At 39.8% G+C, this 21,934-nt stretch overlaps 1 protein-coding gene across 3 annotated transcripts in view; it reads right to left on the bottom strand.

The window, feature by feature from the left end:
- The window catches only part of SLC12A4 (solute carrier family 12 member 4), a gene marked incomplete at both ends in the record, with an annotated part of 49,899 nt that overhangs the window by 5,489 nt on the left and 22,476 nt on the right, over positions 1-21,934 (bottom strand). For all 3 annotated transcript variants that reach the window (XM_082005782.1, XM_082005781.1, XM_082005783.1), the window contains 17 exons: positions 95-264; positions 1,018-1,213; positions 2,323-2,491; positions 3,536-3,640; positions 4,400-4,519; positions 4,875-4,973; positions 5,418-5,536; positions 5,975-6,149; positions 7,566-7,623; positions 9,728-9,826; positions 9,910-10,074; positions 11,098-11,312; positions 13,182-13,423; positions 13,862-13,992; positions 14,350-14,404; positions 15,000-15,146; positions 21,567-21,698. In XM_082005782.1, coding sequence (XP_081861908.1) covers positions 95-264; positions 1,018-1,213; positions 2,323-2,491; positions 3,536-3,640; positions 4,400-4,519; positions 4,875-4,973; positions 5,418-5,536; positions 5,975-6,149; positions 7,566-7,623; positions 9,728-9,826; positions 9,910-10,074; positions 11,098-11,312; positions 13,182-13,423; positions 13,862-13,992; positions 14,350-14,404; positions 15,000-15,146; positions 21,567-21,698 — 2,397 coding nt within the window. The remainder of the gene's footprint in view (positions 1-94; positions 265-1,017; positions 1,214-2,322; positions 2,492-3,535; positions 3,641-4,399; positions 4,520-4,874; positions 4,974-5,417; positions 5,537-5,974; positions 6,150-7,565; positions 7,624-9,727; positions 9,827-9,909; positions 10,075-11,097; positions 11,313-13,181; positions 13,424-13,861; positions 13,993-14,349; positions 14,405-14,999; positions 15,147-21,566; positions 21,699-21,934) is intronic.

The raw sequence follows: 21,934 nt of genomic DNA, 5'->3' as shown, positions 1-21,934 counted from the left end.
CTCGCTTATCAATACAGGCTCCACTACTGGACTTTGTTTCTTTAGTGCACAGAGAAGTAGCTGGGTGACAAACATTCTTTGGCTAGCTCCTTACTTTGTGCTGTTTGAGAAGAAAAGGAAGCAACATCAACATGCCTCCATCATGCACAATCCACCACACATCAATGTTTCCTTCGTTGTAGCGCTCATGGTTGCTGGGGTAGAAAGACACATTTTTGGGAACCAGCAGAGCCAGATGGGCTGCAGTTGTGCAGCGAACAGTACCTGCCCAAACGGGGAAGAACAGACAGTTACTTCCAATCCTGCAGAAGTGATCGATGGTTTAAAACAAACAAACACACACAAAACAAAAAATAAAACAAAACCCCACATTACTCACAGAGCAAATGTCAGCAAACCATAAAAGCCATCGCTTACATAAGGAGAAGTCTGCACAGCAAGGCCTGTACAGAGAGGTTGGACCAAATGACAAAGCAAGAATAAAGCAGACTTTCAGGAACACAAGCCCTTTGTCATGTTTGACATAAAAGCAGCAATCTTCAAAGCTAAGGATGAGAAGAAAGCATCTGCTCTGTTCTAATCTGACTGTGTTAAGTCACTGGACCATAGGGGAAGGAGAGGGATATAGGCAAGGAAAGTGTTAGCTCCAGTAGTGAAGAGAAATGGATAGATTAGGACCAGTGAAAAGACAAAGATCATCTAGGAAACAAATTACAGGTTGCCCAAAAAACAGTATCTCTCAAGTCCATAAATTTAAGCCTTCATTAGACAGATGAATTTTAGCTGCTAGATTAATCTTTCAAGATCTTTCATAGGTCTTTTACCTACAAGAAGTGGCATTTCAAACACAGAGCAGTTTTGTGAGGAATTTCCTACTTCACAATCAATCCTAGAAACACCAGACTAAAACCCAGAACTGATTTCACAAGGATTCTGTTAAAATCCCCTCTGTGTACCATATGTGTAATAAACATCTCTGTTCACAATGTTTGATCACACAGAACCTTTAAAGCTCACCTATAAATGTCTTCCATGACCTTGGATCTTCACTTTGCCTCCAGCCATACGGCCACCCCAAAACCACGGTATTATGTTTCATGCCACCTAGTCCACAGGACTGGATCAAGTGGGCAATTCCTTCTCGAACTTTGTTGGCTACAACGACTTGACAAAATCCTTTCACCTTCTCAATATCCATCATATTCTTAATAGTCTGCAAGACAGACAAGGAAAAGCCTCACAACCAAAAGGAACTCTTAGGATTTCTCTATCATGTGATTACAACGCAAATTCCTGGTTCACATACCCACAGGTAAAACACGTTTCAAAGCAAAGTTCTCCTCATCCACTTCCCTTAATAAAACAGAAGAGGAAATGCCCACTAACTGTGTATAATACTTGCTTAAAACACAGATAGTTCCCTTCCAAACATCATCATTTCTAACAGATTAAGATATGGGTTTTTAGGTTTGTGCTGTAATCTCTTATTCATAGCAGTAGCTTGTGTTATCTGTGTTACTATCCCACTTTCCATTTCCTAATCCTAAAACACTCACCTTTTAAAATCCAAGGTTAATTAACTTCATTCGGATTTCTAGTTGCAGATTTCCATGTAACATGCTGTGTTGTGACATTCAATTTACAAATATAAGCACCAAACCCTACTCACCTATCAAGAATACCACACCCTTTATTTGTTTAAAAACCAAACAAACTTGGCCAACACATAGACCTATGGATTAGTTTTCCCTTTATAACAGTTTTCCTGTATAAAAAGCATCTGGGGAAGAAAACAGTGATGTGCCGATACTATACAGGTGTAAACATAGCTACGATGTCATGTTTACACAATGAGGAAGATGACTTACTAACAAATTTTCAAGACCATCCTTCAATGCTTTTTGTAATAAATTTTATCACCACACTGAGAGACACAGCACATTTGCTAAGTTTGTAATGACTGACAGTTAGTGAAGTGTTCCTTGGTACGTTCAGAAAACTAAATAGTCCTCTTCCCTCCATTAATCAGCATTCATCAACTTCCACAGTAATTCTTTCTTATAAATGAAGACAGTTTTATGCAGTCAGTCAGGCTGTTTACGTAAGTTGCAAGCATCGATCTTCTTATATTCCCAAAGCCACAACTGGCAGCTGAAGCATGTTTGCAGGCCCTTTACTGAACAGCTGTAGTACTACTCCACTAGCCCTGTATTTCATGGAAGCCTTACTGATATGCTGTTTTCCATGTATAATTATGAAACTTTCGAGTTATCTGCCCGCTCGCTCCTTTTTCACTTTAGGAATTTTGTTTAAGACACTAACCTGTTCGGCAGCCTGGGCTTCTCCATAAGTTTCCAAGAAATTCCCTTGGATCACTGATCCTATGATAGTCAAACCTTTGCCAGCTTTCAGCTGAGATGCAAATGTTAACAATCTAGGGTATTTTACATGCAAATCTTCATCAAGTTTCAGAAGCACCAGCAACTGAGGCCTGCAGGAAATAAAAAAAGGGAATGTATTTTTTACTAAGGCTTTAAGAAAAACACTTCTAAAAACCTGCTTCTCTCATCACTTTAATTGTGCTTGGATATGAACTCTGAAACAGTACGTGCTTTCTGTATCTCACACATTAGAGGGGTTTTAACTAATATTTTATTTCTCTTGATTCACAGCAGATTTGAAGCACTGAGGGAATTCTTCTGCTGCATTGTTTTGACAGTCATAAAGCCCCTGCATGTGCTTACCTTAAGAGGACTGTGTTAGTGTTTTATTTACATGGTTGATTTTCAAGGCTCTTTTAACTACTATTAGAGCACACACTGTGTTCATACTGTAAGTCTGTCCTTCCAGATGTATCTGGATACTTGTGCCAAACAGTTGGGAAACATGAGTATTTTCCTCTAAACAGACCCCACATGCTTTCTGTCCCTTAAGGTATCGCTACACATCAATTATGTTATTTTCTCTCTTAAGCTATAGTTGAACAAGTATAAAAAGATTTATAAAATTCTCTTCTTTGGTGGATTCCTAGTCCTCTTGTTCAGAGCCTAAGAGTTGTGCAATGCATAACTGAGAGGAGGGTTCTTGCCCTCTTAATCTGTCTTCAACACACAAAGCCAGAGGGAGAAATGTTGCCCACTGTTCCGGTTTTATAATACTAGAATGATGGCAGTGACTTCTTTGTGCCCCCAGTGCAAATTCCCATGGGCCTCTGGACCTCTGTACTTGGAGATCTCCACAGTTTCCCCAAGTTCCACTTCTGAATTCACCAATTCAGAGGGCGATGAAAGATCCAAAGGACACAAACGTTCTGCCCATGCAGGGCCCATGCAGGTTCTGCCCGTTGCAGGTTCTGCCCCCACAGTAGGGCTTGGGCAGTGACAGGGCAGCTTATTTCAGACTCAACACGTTTTCTTTCTTTTTTTAATATTCTGGGCATTTAAATTCATTCACACAGACCAAAAGCACACACTTTAATTCCTTAAGTGTAAGCAGATAATCATGACAGTGCATTTTATTAGTCTAAAATTAGTACCTCCAGTTCTTTGTGTGTGGAGGGCCCTCCTCCAGTCTGAGTAAGGCATATCTTGCTGCGCTGAGTGAAAGACCCCGGATACCATCACCCCACTCCTTCTCCGCACTGTGAAAAACACACAATTTAGCCCACATATGGTTTCGTGAGCGTTCAATTGCACGCTTGCAGTCATGCTATAGAGAAATCATTACTTCGGAATGAGTTTAACAACGTGATCTGTAGCATGCTTCACATGTGTAATGTATCATTTGTACATGTATGTCTGCGATACACATATCACATGAGAAAAATGCAAATGTTTTAGTCAAATGTATAACACCACGCCATGGTACCACGACGCATTCTGTGTTTAATTGGTGTTCAACACTCCACTACAGAGAATGCTTCCCAAGCGTAAACAGGCATTTCAATACCCGATTTGTTAAAATTAAGTTATACAGCCGAACTACAGCCTGACTCCATCTGATATTTTAACAACCTCAGACAACCTAACCTGCAGATTCAGCTGTTCAAGGACTGTTCCAGACAAACCTTTGCACCAGATAAACTGGAGTAAGACGGCTGCCTTCAGGTGTTTGGACCCTGAAGTAATTATGTGATAGACAGCACAAGGGTACATCCCAACCAGAGCTTCTGCTTCCTGTGACTCAAGTTTCACCAAACACCTTTAGAGGCTTAATAACAAAGCGCTTCAGAGGCTTTTGTTTAGTATTGACACAGTGAAGCTGAAAAAAATGAACTACTAAGGGAAGCCCTCCAAGTCATCTCTCTGACAGTTCCTTGTCCAAATATGAAGGCTAGAGATAATTCATAAAAAATAGACCCAATCTCCTGCCAATCCTTTTCTATCCAGTTAATACTTACCCTTGGTATTCAATGTACTTGTAAATCATGCCTGCAATAAGCATAGCTACCAAAGCATAATACCAAGATGAAATGAACATCAGAGCCAGGCAAATACTCATGCCTAAAAATGAGAGGGCCCTAAAATAAAAAGCAAAGATATTAGTGAGTATTGGGATGGAAAAGCTTAAAACCAAGTCAGTTATTCTCTTTCTCTTTTTTCTGTAAATTGTCTACTCTGAACTAGCAGTGAAAGTAAAGCTTCCAGTGACTCTCCCCAGTCCCCAAGAGTTTTAGTATCCCACTGTTGGGATGAAACTCTCGTGCCATTAAATACCTGGGTCTGGTCCACTATGAGTATTACATCAGTGCACTCTTGTCTAGAGCTGCTACCCAGAGAAATAAAAGATGCCCACAGGCCTCATGCAGAGAGTTCTTCTAAAACCCCCATCGCAGTTTACAGACCAGGCGCTGAGCATCCCAGTCTTTTGCTTACCAGTGATAGTATTTAAATCGGGGACGCCAGTTTGGAGTTCTAAGAAGTGTTTGTACTGCACATGCTAGATTAACAAAGAGGTAACACATCAAGAAAAACCTGCAGAAGCAAAAAACACAAAACCTTTTAGCACACACATTTACAGATGCTGGCACCTATTATAATCACGAGTGACTTCCACTCAAAATACAGCTGCCCTGTCACGTGTGACTACCCCTTTGATTTTTATTAGCCTGAACTATCAGTATAAAGTAGTTAGGAAAGTTTTTTAATTTAATCAAGTCAGATCTATCCACATCAACGCTATCTTCATTCTGTGATAAAAATAACATTTTCCCACATACCAATCCAGCTATACTAAAAACATGTTTATTCACAGAATACTCCAGAGCAGAAACAAACAGATTTACACATAGAGCCTGAAGTCAGAGAATTCATAGAAATAACAAAAGTGGAATTCAGGCTCCAGTAATTTGCTTTACTGGTTTCCCCATCATCTCCCCCCTTTTCTTTTCCTTCAATAGCAACCACCTTGTTTCTTACATTGAGAGAATTGGGGCCACCATGTCAAGCGAAGCAATAAGGATTCCCAGCTCAGCAATTAACGCTGTTAACAGAAGAGCCCATGTCGGTTCACCATTCGCCTTTCCATGACCAAAAATCTGAAGAAACAGAAACATTAAGCGTATCTGCCACGTATTTCATAAGGTTATAATGGATTTAAAAAATATTACATTTTAAAAAGCAATAATTTTCCTACATACTTTTCTATCTAGAGCAAGGAGTCAAATTACTCTAATGGCTTTCTGTGTTTCACTGAATTATGTTAGACTTCTTCCTAAAATTACCATATATGTCTATTCAAACGTCTTTATAAAAAGATGTCTAGTTAAAATTCTATTCCTAAAAAAACTATTCCTAGTTTTTAACAAAAGAAAACAACGTATTAAATTAAAGAATTAAAAAATATTGACCTTCACTTCGATGCTGGGCAAGCTAGGTAAAATAAATATGATTTCCAAGAGCATAAAGTCAAATAGCTGGTTAGTTACTAAGTCTAGAATGCCTTTTTTTTTTTTTTTAAATTAAGATGTACGAACCCAGAGGAACGGAATGATGTTGTCCTTTGCTATCGCCTGCAGCAGCCGGGGGGCTCCGGTAAGGCTCTGCAAACCTGCTCCGCAGGTAGAGAAGAAGGATCCTATCACAATGACCCACGGCGAGGGCCACGAAAGGGTGCCCACCACTAAGTTCTTGTTCACTGCATCGCCGTACCTGCAGAGAGGAACAGGGAGGCATTCCCACTCAAAGGGGTGTTTTGACACTCACATTTAGTTTTCTGAGTCAGTTTTAAATATTAGTAAGTACTACATATTTTCTTGATGAGGAAATATAGAAAATAGTAAACAATCCGAGTTACTTTGATACACAGGTAGGAAGTGTCTGCAGCCTAATTTCAACAATTTTGAAAACTTTCTTTTGATTATTTATTATAAAACTATGTTATTATCACATCATTATTTTCCACTTTCACTTATAAAGATGCTGTTTTTAAAAAACCCTGAAGTTTAACATTTAAAACACCCAACACAATCCAGTATCAGACATCCCTAGAAGACCTTGGGTTTTTTTTGGTTGGTTGGTGTTTTTTTTCTCAGACAATTATATTCACAAGCACTTCATTGCTTGTCCACTGGAAAGAGTCCATCAACATGACGGAAGCTGCCAGAAAAAGCACGTGTAGACTCTAGTACCGGGAACACTGTTATTGGGTTTACAGGCAGAAATGTTTGATAACTAAAAATCCAGGGGCAGAGATAACCAAATACTAGTTAGGGATGCCTGATTTGGTTTCTATGCAAGAAAATCATCACAAATGCTACAAGGAAATGCCTCTTTCTATGAATACCACTACGAGCAATACAACACATACAGATAGAGATGCATGCTACCTGCCTATCCTTTAACATTCTTCTTTGGCATAGGTCAGGGAATGTACCTTATGCTGCTCCTTGCCTCAGGGGGCCGTGGTCAGCAAGCACAAGAAAGATCAGAGCAACTTCGCAAGCTATTTGCTAACATACCGCAGGCTGAAATCATTCAGCTATTTGGCATGCACTACTGACTTCACCAGTACTTTCACAAAAATCAGCAGTAGTACCCCAGATGGCAATGAAGCCAGGGAACAGTTTGCAAAGAGCAATTTTGCCAAACTCAGTAATTAATAAAAAGAGGACAACAAACGAGGCAAAAAATTAAGGTTCATCTGGAGAAGGAAAAAAGAAAGAAAAAAAAAAAAAGAGAAAATTTTTGTTGTTTTCTATCTTGCTTCTGTAGGGGACTAGAAATTAAAACTAGAAATCTGTAGTTTACTGTTAGGGGTCTGATCTTTGAACGAGTACCCCTGGAAACTGAAAAGGGTAGTATGTCAACACAAGACAAAATAGGTTTGGGACGGGGAGGGGACGAATTAAGACACAGGATGGAAAATCTGTATCAAATCAAATACAAGAAGCTTCCCAAAACATTCCCAAAACAAAATCTACAATTTACATAGAAATATGGTTTAAAAGGCAGACCGAAGTAAAAGCCAAAAAAAAGGAGGGCAGGGGGAGTTGCAAGATGGGAAAGAACACCACTTCCCTGCAAAAAAATAAAAAGAAAGGAGAGCATTAAAGCAGTAAAACTTACTTATCTCTCAGGACTACACCTTCTATGCAGGCTCCAAATAATAACACACAACTGAAGTCTTGATTACGGAGTGTGCTAAGGAAGTATGATTATTTATTTATTTAGACATGGCAGATAAAAACAACCATAGAAAGTACTGTGGGGAGTTCAACACGTGCCTCTGTCCTATGGCATTAGCACTGCAGCATTTCCTAAGTACACAGTAAAGTTGGTGAGTATATTAATGTCTTGCTGCTCATATATACCTTCTAATATTGAACTGACAAAGTTATTATTCTAAGTTTCAATTTTTAAAAAAGATAGTTTTAAATGTTATGATAAAGGAGATATCTTCAGACACAAGTGAAGGAGAAAAGGAAGATATCTTAATATCAGTTGCTGTTCTATACTAGCAGATTCAATTGACATTTGCATATAAAATTACTTCCTTTTAAGTTATTTTGAGCATATAGCAAACCATTACCTTGCACTTTCTCATTTTGTGGTCTCTGATGGCATTCACATCACCAATAAGTCTTAGAATATTGGGTATGTTATTAAGATGTATTACTGCTGCATTGGGGATTACAAAATACTTCAGGATTTTTGGATCTGGCATTCCAGTAAAGCGTTTGATCTTGTGATTTAAGTTTACGTGAATGGTGAAATCCTAAACTCTACCTCTACCCCTGAAATGCAGTTCTAAAACACGAAGAGTAATAAAAGGGGAAACATTGATCACTCCTAAAAATTATGGCATAAGCTTTCCACTGGGTGGCGTATTAATATCTACATAAAAAGTTACCCAGCACAAAGTAAGTTTTGCACTGCAAATATTGTAACAATAGAGCTGGGGGTTATGTCTGTGACCTGTTTTAATATTTAACACGTTCATCGGAAACACATTCTTCCTGGTACAGGGTCAGTTCCCAAAGTGACACCTGGAAAAAGCTGCGGGCTAAGAAGCAGGGACGAGTGAGCTGGGATCCCGGTGCACAGTTTGGCAAGGTTTGGCAAACAAGTTCAAAGCAGCAGAACTTCCAAGGACAGTCACCATCTCGGACAGCTGCCTTTGGGTGGGATTTATTCAGAAAGCTCTTACAAAGAAGTTTTTACGTCCTTGCTCGTATTAATTGCCTTTTGCCTTGTCTTTCTTTTTTTTTTATTTCTTATGTTGCTAAATTGTAGTTTAGGACATCAACAGGTAGATGAAGCTGAAAACCTTGGCTTCATCTTTTCTCTAGCAGGAGAGAAGAGATTAAGACAGTCTTTCCCAAGCACAGCTCCTGTGGTCCTAAGCCCCGAAGTGTTTAACCATGTACAACACTTGGCAGCCTCAGCTGTGACAAAGGCTGTTCCTCTGAACACACACTCAGCACCTAAAAATCTGGTACGAGGAACATCCTCATACTCTACAGATTAAATACTCCCGTCTCAGCGGAAACGAGCGGGAAACGACGGGTCATTCACAGCTACGTGGAGCTCACTACTGAGCGCAGTGTTTGTAACACTTCCATGTATGCCAGCTGGGAATGTGTCTAAGAATCATGGAATAGCATTAAATCAGATGGCTCTGTTAAAAATCAAGGGGAAAAAAAAATACAGTTCTGTAAGCTGATGTAAAATGATCTTGCTTCACTGACTTCAAAATAAACACATAAATTTATTAGTATCAGTGAGCAGCTGACTCCACACATGAACCTGCCCCACCTCAAAAAAAACCCCAACACTTGGGGAACATGTAGTCCAATTTCTAACTCCAATTTATCTTGCCCTAAAATGTTCAAGAAAGCCTATACTCCTTCATGTCACTCCAACTAAAAGGCTTTTTTTTTTTTTAAAGGAACTGAAATTTATGATCTCTCCCATTTAAAGCCTTCCCTCATCTTAATGGTCCACTGCATCCTAAAAATATATATACCTGTATTCCACCAGCCTGAAAAGCAACAGAAATGCAAAAGAAGAAAACAAAAAACCCAACAGAAAAAGGGGAATGGAAAACAACAGGATAATAATTCTCATGCTTTCAGCTCAAGGGCTTGTTTGTTGGCTTTTTCCCCACTGACCCATCATACTCACACTGGTAATTTGATGACCTGAAAGCGGTTCCACAAGTGAGATACACACTCATTCATCTGAGTCACTCACAACATGCCAGGACTCTACTGATTTTAAAAGGATACAGACTAGTGATGTGGTGACTATAGCAAGAATTGTTCCAACGGGAATGGATTTCTGTGCATCTTTGAGGTCCCCTGATCTGTTTGAACCAGCCATGATACCTGAAAATACATTTTGGACATAAGATCGTGGGAGAGAAGAAAGGTCAGGGACCCAGGATGTCCCCTCGGCCCAGTATTCTCACCGGTCACTGAAGGGAAGAAGATGCCAACCAGCACCATGAATGAAGTAGCTATATCTGAAAGCACGTAGAGATGAAGGTTGTTCTTCTGGCCTGCTACATCAACAGACGGGTGATGTGTTTTCTCCAGTATCTCTCCTTTCTCCAAATAATTGCTCCATAAGTTGTCTTCAGTGTTATTAGCACAGCACAAAAAAGAAAAGCATGTTTCACTTCAAACCTGTTCTCGTTATAATGGGTCTATAGCTGAAGATTACAAATACAATTCATGCAATTCAGTGATCAACACAAATTAAGACATAGACAAGTTACATGAAAGAAAATTTATATTGCATGCTTTCAAGGGAATCTGTAACAAAACCAATAAATATGTATGAATAGCCTACAGAAGTCTTAAGCACCTTTTATACTTTAATATTACTGAATATAACATTCTTTTAACTTCGTACCTATTTTAACCCCAAGAAATACATTGAGTATTTCTCATGAACCACCATACCCACACACAGTAGCTCAGAGAACCCAAAGCAGCAATAGTGACCAGCTTTCACCCAAAGCAGCAATACTGACCAGCTTTCTAGATATAAATGGATTTGTTTTTTAGACAGTGGAAGAATTACAGAATTACATGGTTGGCATTTGAAATTTCACTAATAAATGCGGAGTCCATTTTAGAAACTAGACCACTGGTTTCTGTGAAAACAGGAACCTTAGGCACTCAGCACCTGCGCAAAGCAACTGTTCTCTGGAGCTCATTTCAGTAATGAACAATTTTCAGTGATATTATATTCAGGAACGGGCAAAGGGAGGTGCACTATTTTTATACAAGTACTTACCTTTCAGGACATAATCTTAACCTGTTTAAAATGAAGAGTCTTAGATACACTGAGTTCTGAAAAATTTTAAACAACTTACTCGTGTTAGTGTAGCTCGTAATTATAGCTGACTTTCTGCTGAAATCACCAGACACACAAGGCAAATTTCAACAATTTTACAGCAGACAAGTACTATATCAGGAGAAAAGTGCCATCTACTCTTTTTAAAGATAAACCTTGGTTTTCTTTATTGAAGATAATTTTCTTCACGGTAATTACATTTCTTCAGTCCCTCTTTCTTAACGAGCAGGGTTCAACCCATTTCAACTGCTCAACATTCCTCCTCTTTAGGGGAAAAAAAGATACTCTATCATACCTTTTAAAATGCCACTAGCAGCTCCTGGAATTCCCGCTATCTCAGAGACATTGTTCATTAGGAAATATTCATCACAGTTCTCAGTGGTTAAGTTTGTACTATGACAGAAGAGCTCCCAAAGCTTAGAGGCCACAGTAATGTTATCCTTAACTATGGTTTTGGCACAAACATCAAACTGATCTCTTGACAAAGTCCTGTTGCCCAACATGCAAATCCTGTAAGGGTGAAATAACCAGTGTTATTATATGGTGTGGGGAAAGTGAAATCCGCCCTTCCCCATAATTCTTCTTTCATATCGTAGAAACTTCAAGTGGCTCTAGTCTGCTACATCATTTCTCAGCTTCAGAGAGACGGTGGCAGCAGGACAAAGACTGTGTATCCATTTCCTTCATGGGTCACAAGTATAAAGCTACTTTTCCAACAATTTTGTATATCAGTGCAATTTATTGAATTTGGTAAATTCACCTTAAGCAATGAAAGGGAAAGATTAGGCAACATTTTTGTTTCCAGTTAAATGGAACTACTGGAGTGGAAGAGATCTGAGGAATACTGGTTGTCAGATTACTAGATATTTAGAATACCTGAAGATATATGGAATCACACTATCCCAGTTTCTGTATAGTAGCACTCAAATGACCCGACGTTTTAGCTTCACAATTAGGAACATATATTTCAATCACAATAAACAAAGGTTCTTCTTTTTAGAAGATACTACACAAAATTGCTAAAATCCTCCAGTGCCTGTTGTGTTTCACCTCACCACAAATACAGTTTATTCCAGCACAGAAAATTTTTAACCCACTTCTCCAAAGATGGTTCCACAAGACATGGTGATATAACATAACAGCTTGCTGCCACTAAAAAGTTCATCCAGCTTCTCTTCCCCGTGCCAGAAAACACAAGTTATTGTTTCTTCCATTTTAATGACTTTAATTGTTTCACAGGTCTTACCAATCACTAAAGCCAGGAAAATGGAAGAGACAGGGCCATTTTTGTAGGGTTTACAGGCCTGTGAACTGTAACTTCAGAGAAGCCTTCCCCTCCAGAATTAAAAATACGTACAGTATCTGGTTACTTCAGCAAAAGAAAAAGGAACACAGCCCATGGAAGAAAGATAGGGAGAACATTCAAGAATAATCCAAGAGATAATGAGGGGGAGGTAGAGACACTGTTTTATTTTTACTGCTGTAAACCCGCCACTGTTGTAAAACATGGTAATCATTGGGCCCTAAATATCTAACAGGAGCACTTGAGGGTTGCAAGTACTTAGTTATGGTCACGGTGTTTTAAGATGTGAATAGTTATGCAGACTCAACTCCTCTATTTCCATTCCACTCATCTCTTGTCTGCAGTATCAGGAATTACTGTTTGCATTTCTGGTAAAACGCATGGATCCACATCATTGCTGCTCCAGCTCTGAGTTTAAGAAACCGCGTTACCCGTTTAGCTGCCAACACGCCAAGGAACACGAGTTGCGTTTGGAGCAGGGCTACTCATATGGCAGACGGAGCTGCTTTCAGACGACGGGGAAGTGTCGGAGGAGCCTCAGCACGGCCCCACCATCACACCTCCCACACTCCTCAGAGACGCCCTATTTCTCAGCAAGCAGCTGCATCACGCCACCACAGTTTCCAACCACGGGTGGCAGCATGTCATGTGCCTGGCCTGGGGAAAACGGACCTGCCAAAGTGCTTCCTCCTGAGGACTGCCATAAATAACCCAGCACAATTCTTGCTAACATTTAACTCAACAGCTGTAGGCTAAGATACTGGATTGCCTTTGCAGGAAGCAGAGAAATGTCAGCCTCCGTCAATCTGTGTACTCACCATGAGACTTCATTCTACCGAAACAGTTAAAGAATGTAATGAATAACACATTCATTTTTGCCTAAGAAACTTCAATCCCATCAGCTCTGCGTGTGGAAGGCTATCAGTGTCACTATACACAGCCAAAAAAATCTGAAGTAACCCACAAAAAAGGTAGCTTTGACAACGTATTAGGCACAAGTTTTAGGTAACTTCCATTGAACCCCACCTTCCAGACCTGTAGGCAAAGCTATACCCCCATCGAGAAATATTACTCACGGAAATTCAGGTGGATCAAAGATGGACTTGATAGCTCCAGCATAAATGGACAAGATGGATATTACTACGCAGGCCAAGAAGAGGGAAGCAAATTTGTTAACATATTTCACGCCTACGAAGACCACCACTGCCATCAGGATGAGGAATACAGTTCCATACACCCTCATGTTGTTTAGCATGGCACTGGATGCATCATGGGCACCAGATGGATGAAAAATTGCTGCTTGTGGCACAATATATGTCTGAAACAAGAAACACGCAAGCTGAAGGAACACAGGAATAGAACTATTACTGTAGTGATCTTCTACCTGTACTAGAAATGTACATCGCTTTCCAATTTGCAAGATGCTCTTCATTAGGAATCTTCAGTTTATAGGGAAAGTCAAGGGGTAACAGCCCATTCTATTTCAGTAGTACAACTGAGTCAACTTCATCAGTGATGAGCATGTGTCTTTGATGAAGTCATACTCCCATCTATGTTTTCAGAAAAGCTTCCATTTTGGATACCCACAGAGTGTGCAACTTCCAACGGGAAGCACTAGAGGTACAGAATTGGACACCGAGAAACTGGAGATCTTGGGGTCCCTACCTGTAAATGCGTATATGAATATAGGACAAGATGACTGGTATTTTCTATATGCTTTTTCTCTTAAAAGCAGGACCGCTCTGGTACTACTCACCAATAAAATCTCAATGGCACCAAGAATATACATCGCTCCTGCAAACGTTGTTCCCAAATAAAAGCACAGCCCTACAGCTCCACCAAACTCTGGGCCTAATGACCTGGATATCATGAAATAGGAGCCGCCAGCTATGAAACAAGGAAAGTGAGAGTAAAATTATAATTTATTTATTGTTGGAAATTGTAAAATATTCACAACAAGAATACAACAGGATTATATACTGTCTATCTGCCTTTTGCAGTGTTCAACTGAAGTATCTTTTTGTTAGCACAGGGGTAACTAAAAGCCAAATCAATTAATCTTTAGCCTAATTGATACTAAAAAGAAATACTAGATATGAATTCAGGCTTTGCATCCTGGCTTAAGCAAATTTTTCTGGAATAAAACCACACTAACAGCCTATAGCAACGTTTTCTTTTTTTTTTTTTTTTTTTTTTCTTTCTTTTCTTTAAAACACAAATGAGAAGTTTGCTAACTATACTTACCTGGAACAACACCATTTGTGGCAATAGCACTCATTGATATGGTTGTCAGCATAGTCTGGGGAAAAAAAGGAAAGGGAAGCAATTGCGTCAACAACATTTTTTAAAACGTAACTTATTTCTTGATAGGGCAAAGCTGCCACTGCATATAGGATACAATATTTCTATTTATTCTGCCTTGACAGGTCATTATCTGAAAGAAAACAAGGGTAGCAGGAATTTAATCATCAAGCTGTTGAGACTGTTGCTTCAGAGATGACCACTGCTTTATCTGGTATCTGCAGACAAAGCAAGATGAAAGAATGCAGGTGTCCCTCCACCTGCAGAGCTGAATTTCCAACAAAGGCTAATGCAGCAAAACAGGCAGCCGTGACCTGGGACAGGCACAGAAAACAGCTGTTTGCTGAACAAACACCGTTTTTCAGGCTGTATCTACATTAGATATGGTTTGTCAGTTTAGAAAAAAAAGCAAACTAGTTACTAGGAAAAAAAGGGGAGGGGGGGCGGGGAAATCACATGGCTACAAACATAGCAGAACTGTCTAGCCTAAATCTGGCTTTTCTCTACACATGCATCTACAATGCAGCCTCTCCAAGTTTCTCAATAGTTTCACAGCGGTTATGTCACATGCATTATTTTACCTATATACTTACACAACAGCAGCAAAGTAATACAATCAGGAAGGACTGAAGAACTCCAGCCATTCCCACCATCCAAGTCAGCCGAAGGAAGAGAATAACCCCGAAGATATTCTGCATGCATGGTAAATACACCCCCATCAGGGTGCCCATGCTGGGTGACTGAAAAAAAAGGTTCATTGACATTCATTAACTGGAATTATTCAAAGCATAGATAATCAAGAAAACCTACAACTTCAGTTTTTCAAATGGTAGAAATCTGGGAAACATAAGGTAGACACACACAAATACTATTGTGCTGGGCGTCCACAAAACATGAAGCCAACTCCTAACACCAAAACCATGGATTTCTGAACAAAATGTTGACCCTATCACATCTTCACATTTGAAGTAATTATACTCAGCGTTTAACACCAATTACTAACAACAGAACATACATGTACTTGTTTTATCGTTTCCAGTAGGAAACCCGTTGAGTGCTGCAGACCCCGAGTAAGACAAATCCTACCCTACTCTCCAGACTTTACAAATTAGTTTCACTGAAAACATAACTTTTGTGATGTTACAACTAGAAAAGATTTGGAAGCAATCTGGAAGACATGCAGAACGTACTTCCTTCCATTTTATATATTTCATACAAAACTAATGATTCTACCTTTCTTACATTTAAATAATGATTGCATCAGACTCTGAGTTGCTTTTGACAGTGACAGAAAATACAAGTTAGTTATGTAACTTCACGGAACTGCACATGACTGGCATTCAACACAGTATCTTGTAGAATTCTCCTTTGCCTAAATAGTTACTGTCAGAGGACAATCAGATCCAAAACAGCGATATCAAAATGCCACTGGTAAGAGTTTTATTTCAGGGGATACAAAAATGTTCCCCGCATTGGCACACCTGGCACTAGCAGCAATTCAGAGTCCCAAATCTCTGTGATTTCCTGCCAAGACATTTCATTGCTTCTGCTTTCTGAGGTTTGTATTTAAAATAATATAGAACGCTGAAACACTGGGGGAATAGAGAGTGTAACTTCTCAAAGGCTCATCCCTTTTCATACTTCTTGCTATAAATAAACTTGAATTCCAAAACATATTACAGATAGACAGCATTTAAAGAAACCCATGAACAATTATCTAAATGAGAAGGATGAACAGCACTTGTTCAAATTTGACTCCACACAGCATTAACTAAATGCAAAAATAAATAGGTAACATGCACTCTTATAGACAAGTCAGTCATGAATCAAAAGCAACGCCACTTAAGACAGGCATATTACTCTTAAAGCAATAAAATGGCTGTCAAGACTTTGATCTTGCCTTGTCTTCACTATGGAAAAATTTAGTTACCTAAGGTAAGTTAAGAGTATACTTTACTACACAAAGCAAAACCCTTGAAAAATCAAATGGTTATAACATCTATAACATCACCAGGTCAAAATAAGCAACCTAGAATTTAGTGCTTCAACTTGCAATGACATGTTACAATTTGAGATTTCCTCATCTGCATTAGGAATTTGCCCTGCCAACGACAAAAGAAAACTGTGCCTAAGAACATGATAGGTATAGTTCTTTGTTAGAAATGCCAGGAATTGCTGACTCAATTTTTCAAAGTCAGCTTTGAATTCCTTGTGTGACTAAAGCTAAATCAGACTTTCCCCATGCACACTTCAACTCGGGTGAACCTCCCGAAGTAAAGTGGGCAACAGAACCACGCGCCGACGGTTTGCAGTGGACTTACCCCTACCAGCATGGGGCCAGGGAGATGTTACTCAGCTGTTCTAATGCCACAGTACTAAACAATCCCTAAAACACCATCTGCCACTTGAACAAAAACTATCAGCCTATAGAACTAACCTGACCAGCTTTGTCAGGACTATGTACAAGGACAAAAGGAATTGTTGTCTTCTGATGCTAACAGAAATGGCACTTGTACATACGTATCCTGATTGGGGTAAGGTAAGGATTTTTAAATTAGTTGTTCCAATGCTGCCGTGGAGGAGGATCTTCTCAGTGTATTCTTTATAGTGTACCTGTTTCCTCAGGAAGAGGAGGTTTAGACACTTTTGATTCAAACACCTTCATCTGATTCACACTGTGTCTTCAACTGCATAAACATGAACTGAGGAAGGACTAAATAATGTTGCCAGGCTCTGGGCAGATTTTGCCCTGTATAAGACAAGGGCTTCCTATTGCCACATTAATGTACTCTTTGCCTCTCTTAAAGAGACATTCCCAGAATTTTATCATCTATTGGACCATTCATCCACCAGTCAGTCCCCTCACGACATCTCTGAACACAACAGCCAGCATCAAGGAAATTTACCTGATGTGTGGGTATCTTAGGGGCAAGGGAGTTTCTAAGGGCTTCTCAAAACTGGCATCTGGGAAAAGGAAAGAAGACAAACCTATTGCCCCTACGCAGGAGAAGCAAGTAGAGCACAGTTTTCTATATATTCTACACGACGGTTTTCCAAGCCCTATCACAGCAGCAGAGCTTTCAGCCTGCCCTTTACACATCTCCCAATACCTGCTTCCTTTGCGGAAGAATTCACCTTAGCTCAGCTCTTCCCTATCTTCTGCCCTAAGTGGTCCCCGCAGCTTTGCTTTACTGTTCATTATCTTCTCCCCCTCCCTCTTAAGTGGCCTTACGCATGTCAAGTTACAAGCTAACTTCAGCCACAGAGGAAGAGAAATTGTGCATTAGTTCTATCGCTGTGAGACTCCTGCAGAGCAGAGCTGCCCAGGAAGTGCCGAAGCATCCGCCGCAGACAAAACCCAAGCTGCAGCATTACTAACCCTACCTCAGGCATAAGAGTTTACCCTGGATTTTCCTATGCTGTGGAATAAAAAATACTGGTATGAAAGAATGATCCACAAATACTACTTGAACCAGCTTGTTCTCAGAAATATTTAACACCAGTAGCCTGCAGTGACTCGACCCTTTTTATAGCATCTTAAAATCAGCAAGTTATACTAAACCAGTGCTGAAGTCTCAACAGAATGCAATCTGAAATACGAAGGGTATTACATTCAGTCTCAACAGCTACCACATGAAAAAAATTAAACGGCCCATGCTGCATAAAGGAAATGAAACGCAAAGACATTTTGAAGAATGCTGTTTTAGATCAGCCAAGAAGGGACAGAAAAATCTCAAAAACAGTCTCAATTTCAGTGATGTAGATCATGTTCCCGTTCACTTTGATCAGCTGCAGACACATAATTCATACAAATATTGATCTGAGTCTGAAGGACACTATTTCCATTGTGCCAGCGTGACAGGTTATCAAAGCACTTGGCTGCAGGGCTCAGGGACATCGATCGGTAACGACAGCTCTCGCGGTTGCTCTGCAGCATGAGGACAGACAGCAGCACAGAAATGAACTGCCTTATTAAAGATATGTGAACTAAAACTGCGAATTTAATTTTTTCCATCATGAGAAGGGGATACAGCAATGGGACTGTTAAGTGCTTCAATAAAAGACTGTATATCTACCCTATTACACGGAGTAGTGTCAATTCTATCTGATGTGTATCTAACACAGAACACTACCATCAAAAATATTTAATGGGAATGCTGAAACAGGGTAGTATGTTTACATTAATTGTATGCACTGCAATTGTCCTGATCTTCATTTGCATCTTCCACAAACTCTGCAGCAATTATTCCAAGAGACTAGATGGGCCATAGCCATGTAATGTACTTTCCAGAGCTTGTGGAAACGTTCAGGTCTCTTAGTCTTGTCACTGTAGAAAGCAGGTGCTGACAACAGTGATCTCCACAGGCTAAAGCACATCATCCTCTAGTCCTTCAAGCTTTAACTTTGGAAGAGAGATCTCATTTTTTTGATACCCGCCCTTGGAGATTTGGCTACTTCATGTGCATACAACTGCCTTGTCTTTTTTTTTTTGTGGCTGTGGGTTTTTGCTGGTTTGGGGTTTTTGTGGTTTGTTTTTGTGTTGGGTTTTTTGTCATTTGAATAGGTATGATTTGGTGGGCAGGGGTGTGCTCGGTCACAAAAAGGTATTCACCGAGAGGCCTGTCTTATCTGCTCAGATAGAGAATTATATATCCACTTACTGAAAGGACTGCTTGCTTCATTCAGTTTTTGGATACCAAATCTAGAGCCTGCTCACCCTCCTTGCTCTAATTCTTGTCTATAAGATGCCAATTCCAGTACGTGACACATCGGACTTTTTGCCACACTGGCTGGGTACCCAGTACAGCATTCGGCAACAAGTCAGTTAACAATGCTGGCACTTAAAAACAGAACCTGCTGTTGTGCTGGGCTGGATACTCACGATTCTGTACTAACGCTCAAACAGGAAGGACAAGGTAACAGCAGCGCATTGATTTGTACTTCAAAGATCATTAAAAACAAGTGTATAGAAGAATCCCATTTGCACAGGTTCTGGATACCTTCAATCCATAGCATTGTACAGTTACTGCTTGCTTTTGAATTTCCTGTTTTTAATGGTTATAATTATTGGCCAAGTTAATATTATATCTTCTTTTATTCTAAAAGATGTTTAAAATTTCATATGGCAAGAGAAGGATAAGAAATTCAAACTGCAGTTATTGCAGCTGATGTAATTTATCCTAGAGACAGCCATACTAGGCAAAGATTCACTTAAGGCAACTTCAGTATTTACACAGAAAATACTGAGATATTACCACAGGATGATATTGTCGCTTTTGGAATAGTTACTGAACCCATTCTATAAAAAACATTTGAGAAGTCTGCAAACACGCATTTTTGGGACGTGGGAAAGCATAATTCAGGACAACCCAGGTATTAAGTCCAAACTCTATTTTACCATAGAAGCATGGCTTTAACAAAGACAACAGCTCTTTTTTTATGGCAGTAAACAGTTTGAAAATACGTGTTTACATAAATGATACCTAGATGTAGAAATATTAACACCAAACCTTACATGTTACTTTACTAGGGATTTAAAACAACAACTCAGTTTCCTGTTACTTGCCCCATTTCTACCTTATGGAGCAATACTGCATTTGCTTTAACCAACTTGACACTACAGACCCATCACCAAGTTCTCCCAATTCTTTTTCAGACAGGCAAGTAAGTGACAAGCTTTCAGATTAGACTGCATCCTACCCTGGTAGTCTGGTCAGGCAATTAATAAGGAAATAAACAGCAAAAGTGACCCTTCTCAAAGAACTTTCTTAAAATAGTAAGGACTGTACCTATTGTATCGCCCTCCATTCTAGCTTTGTTAGGGTAATAATCGAACTGCTTTTGATAGCAAGAGGCTGACAATTATTTTAGATTAAGCAGTAACACCATATTAACAGCTGATGCCTGACATTATTCCCACCAAAAGTATGCTGAAACAGAGATGACATTTCATTCTAGTAATGTGAAGGTAAAGGCTCTGGACAGACTCAGCAGTCAGTATAACATCAAGTACCACGCAAAAGAAATTCACAGTTAAAATGTTTAAATTACTTTTCTAATGTAACCTTATAGTACCAGAATGCAGTTACTGCACCCAGACGACCTTCACTCTATCTTGTAATGATGTCATATTAACCACAATATTACAGCACTTTAGTGCATGTGGTCTCAGACAAAATGGAATTTAAGCTTCATGTTGACTCAACAACTGTGTTAACCCCAGCATAAAACCGTGCAGAGTAAGGAACTGGAGAGTGAGTAGGGAGCTGGAATCCGGTGCTTAGCATGGGGTGGCTGGTGTTCAGCACGGGGTGACGTGCATTCTCTTTGAGAACAATGTGCTCTTTTTCGACATTATCGCTGCTATCTCTTTCTCAAATGGCTCAAACTTTCACAGAGCAGTACTATAAAATCTCTAGAATTCAAGCGTTATCTTAGCTTTTTGGAAAACTTTCTTTTGACAAAATTTGCAAGCGAACTGACAGGCCTGCAAGTGCTGCAACATGCAGCCATACCACTTTAGGGTTTAGCACTAACTGAAACACTTGCCAGACTGCCAGAGCACTAAGAAGAGCAATTAAAACATAAACTTCCTGATAGAAATCTAACTACCAACAATCAAACCCCACCTTCTACCTAGTTATTACAAGGCCAGCTCAAATGGGCTAACCATCTAAATGCAGATCCTTTGGGGCAGGATTCAGTTGCCTAACACCGGAATGACACTTGAGCTGCCCCAGGGTGTCCAATCTGACCTCCACCCACATTCTAGAAGGGTGTTGTCTCCTGCAAGTCTTGTGTCATACCTACCAGGCTTGTAGAGATGTGTCAGATACGGCTGGGCAGCTAAAACAGCACTAGGAAAAAGCTGGGGTTTTTGTTTTGCTGTTTATTTGATTCACCACTAATAGCCTATGCTACTTATCTAAATCCATATCAAGTGTATGTAACTGCACTGTAGTGCACAGCGCTTAACCACTACCTCAGCCCCAACTCTTTAGTAATATCTGGTTACCTACAGAGTTCTATGTCACATCTTTGCAACACTCTCATGGCTCCTGGCAGAGGTTAAGATAAAGTAGAACGGAGTCCAGGTCCCTAGAAATCACAAAGGGAATCATCCGGTCCATCAGCTGGCCATGGAGAGAATCTTTACTTACTTTTGAAACCTTCTTCTTCGAGCCATCAGTACTTTCTGCTTCCTCATGTTCCTTAACACCTTGGGTAAGATTTGTGTAGTTGACCAATTTGCCAAGCAGAGATGACACTTTTGGTCGTATATCAAGTTCTTCCTGTGGAAGAAGACAACTAGTCAACTTGGGCAATTCACGACGTTTATGAAGAGTGGCTGGGGTCATGCCCGCCTTGGCATGCCTGAAGCTGTCAGAGAACACACCAGGAAATCATCCAGGGAATGACAGAACATTTCATTGTGCCTGAACCACTGATGAGAGGATTTAATTTTCTGAAAGGAGGGCAAATTTGACAGAAAAAGGCTATGCCAACAGGTCTGCACCCTTCTCTTATG

The sequence above is a fragment of the Phaethon aethereus genome (genome assembly GCF_964289735.1).
Source record: "Phaethon aethereus genome assembly, chromosome: 13".
Taxonomy (NCBI): Eukaryota; Metazoa; Chordata; class Aves; order Phaethontiformes; family Phaethontidae; genus Phaethon; species Phaethon aethereus.
This window is presented reverse-complemented; position numbering and strand designations above follow the sequence as displayed.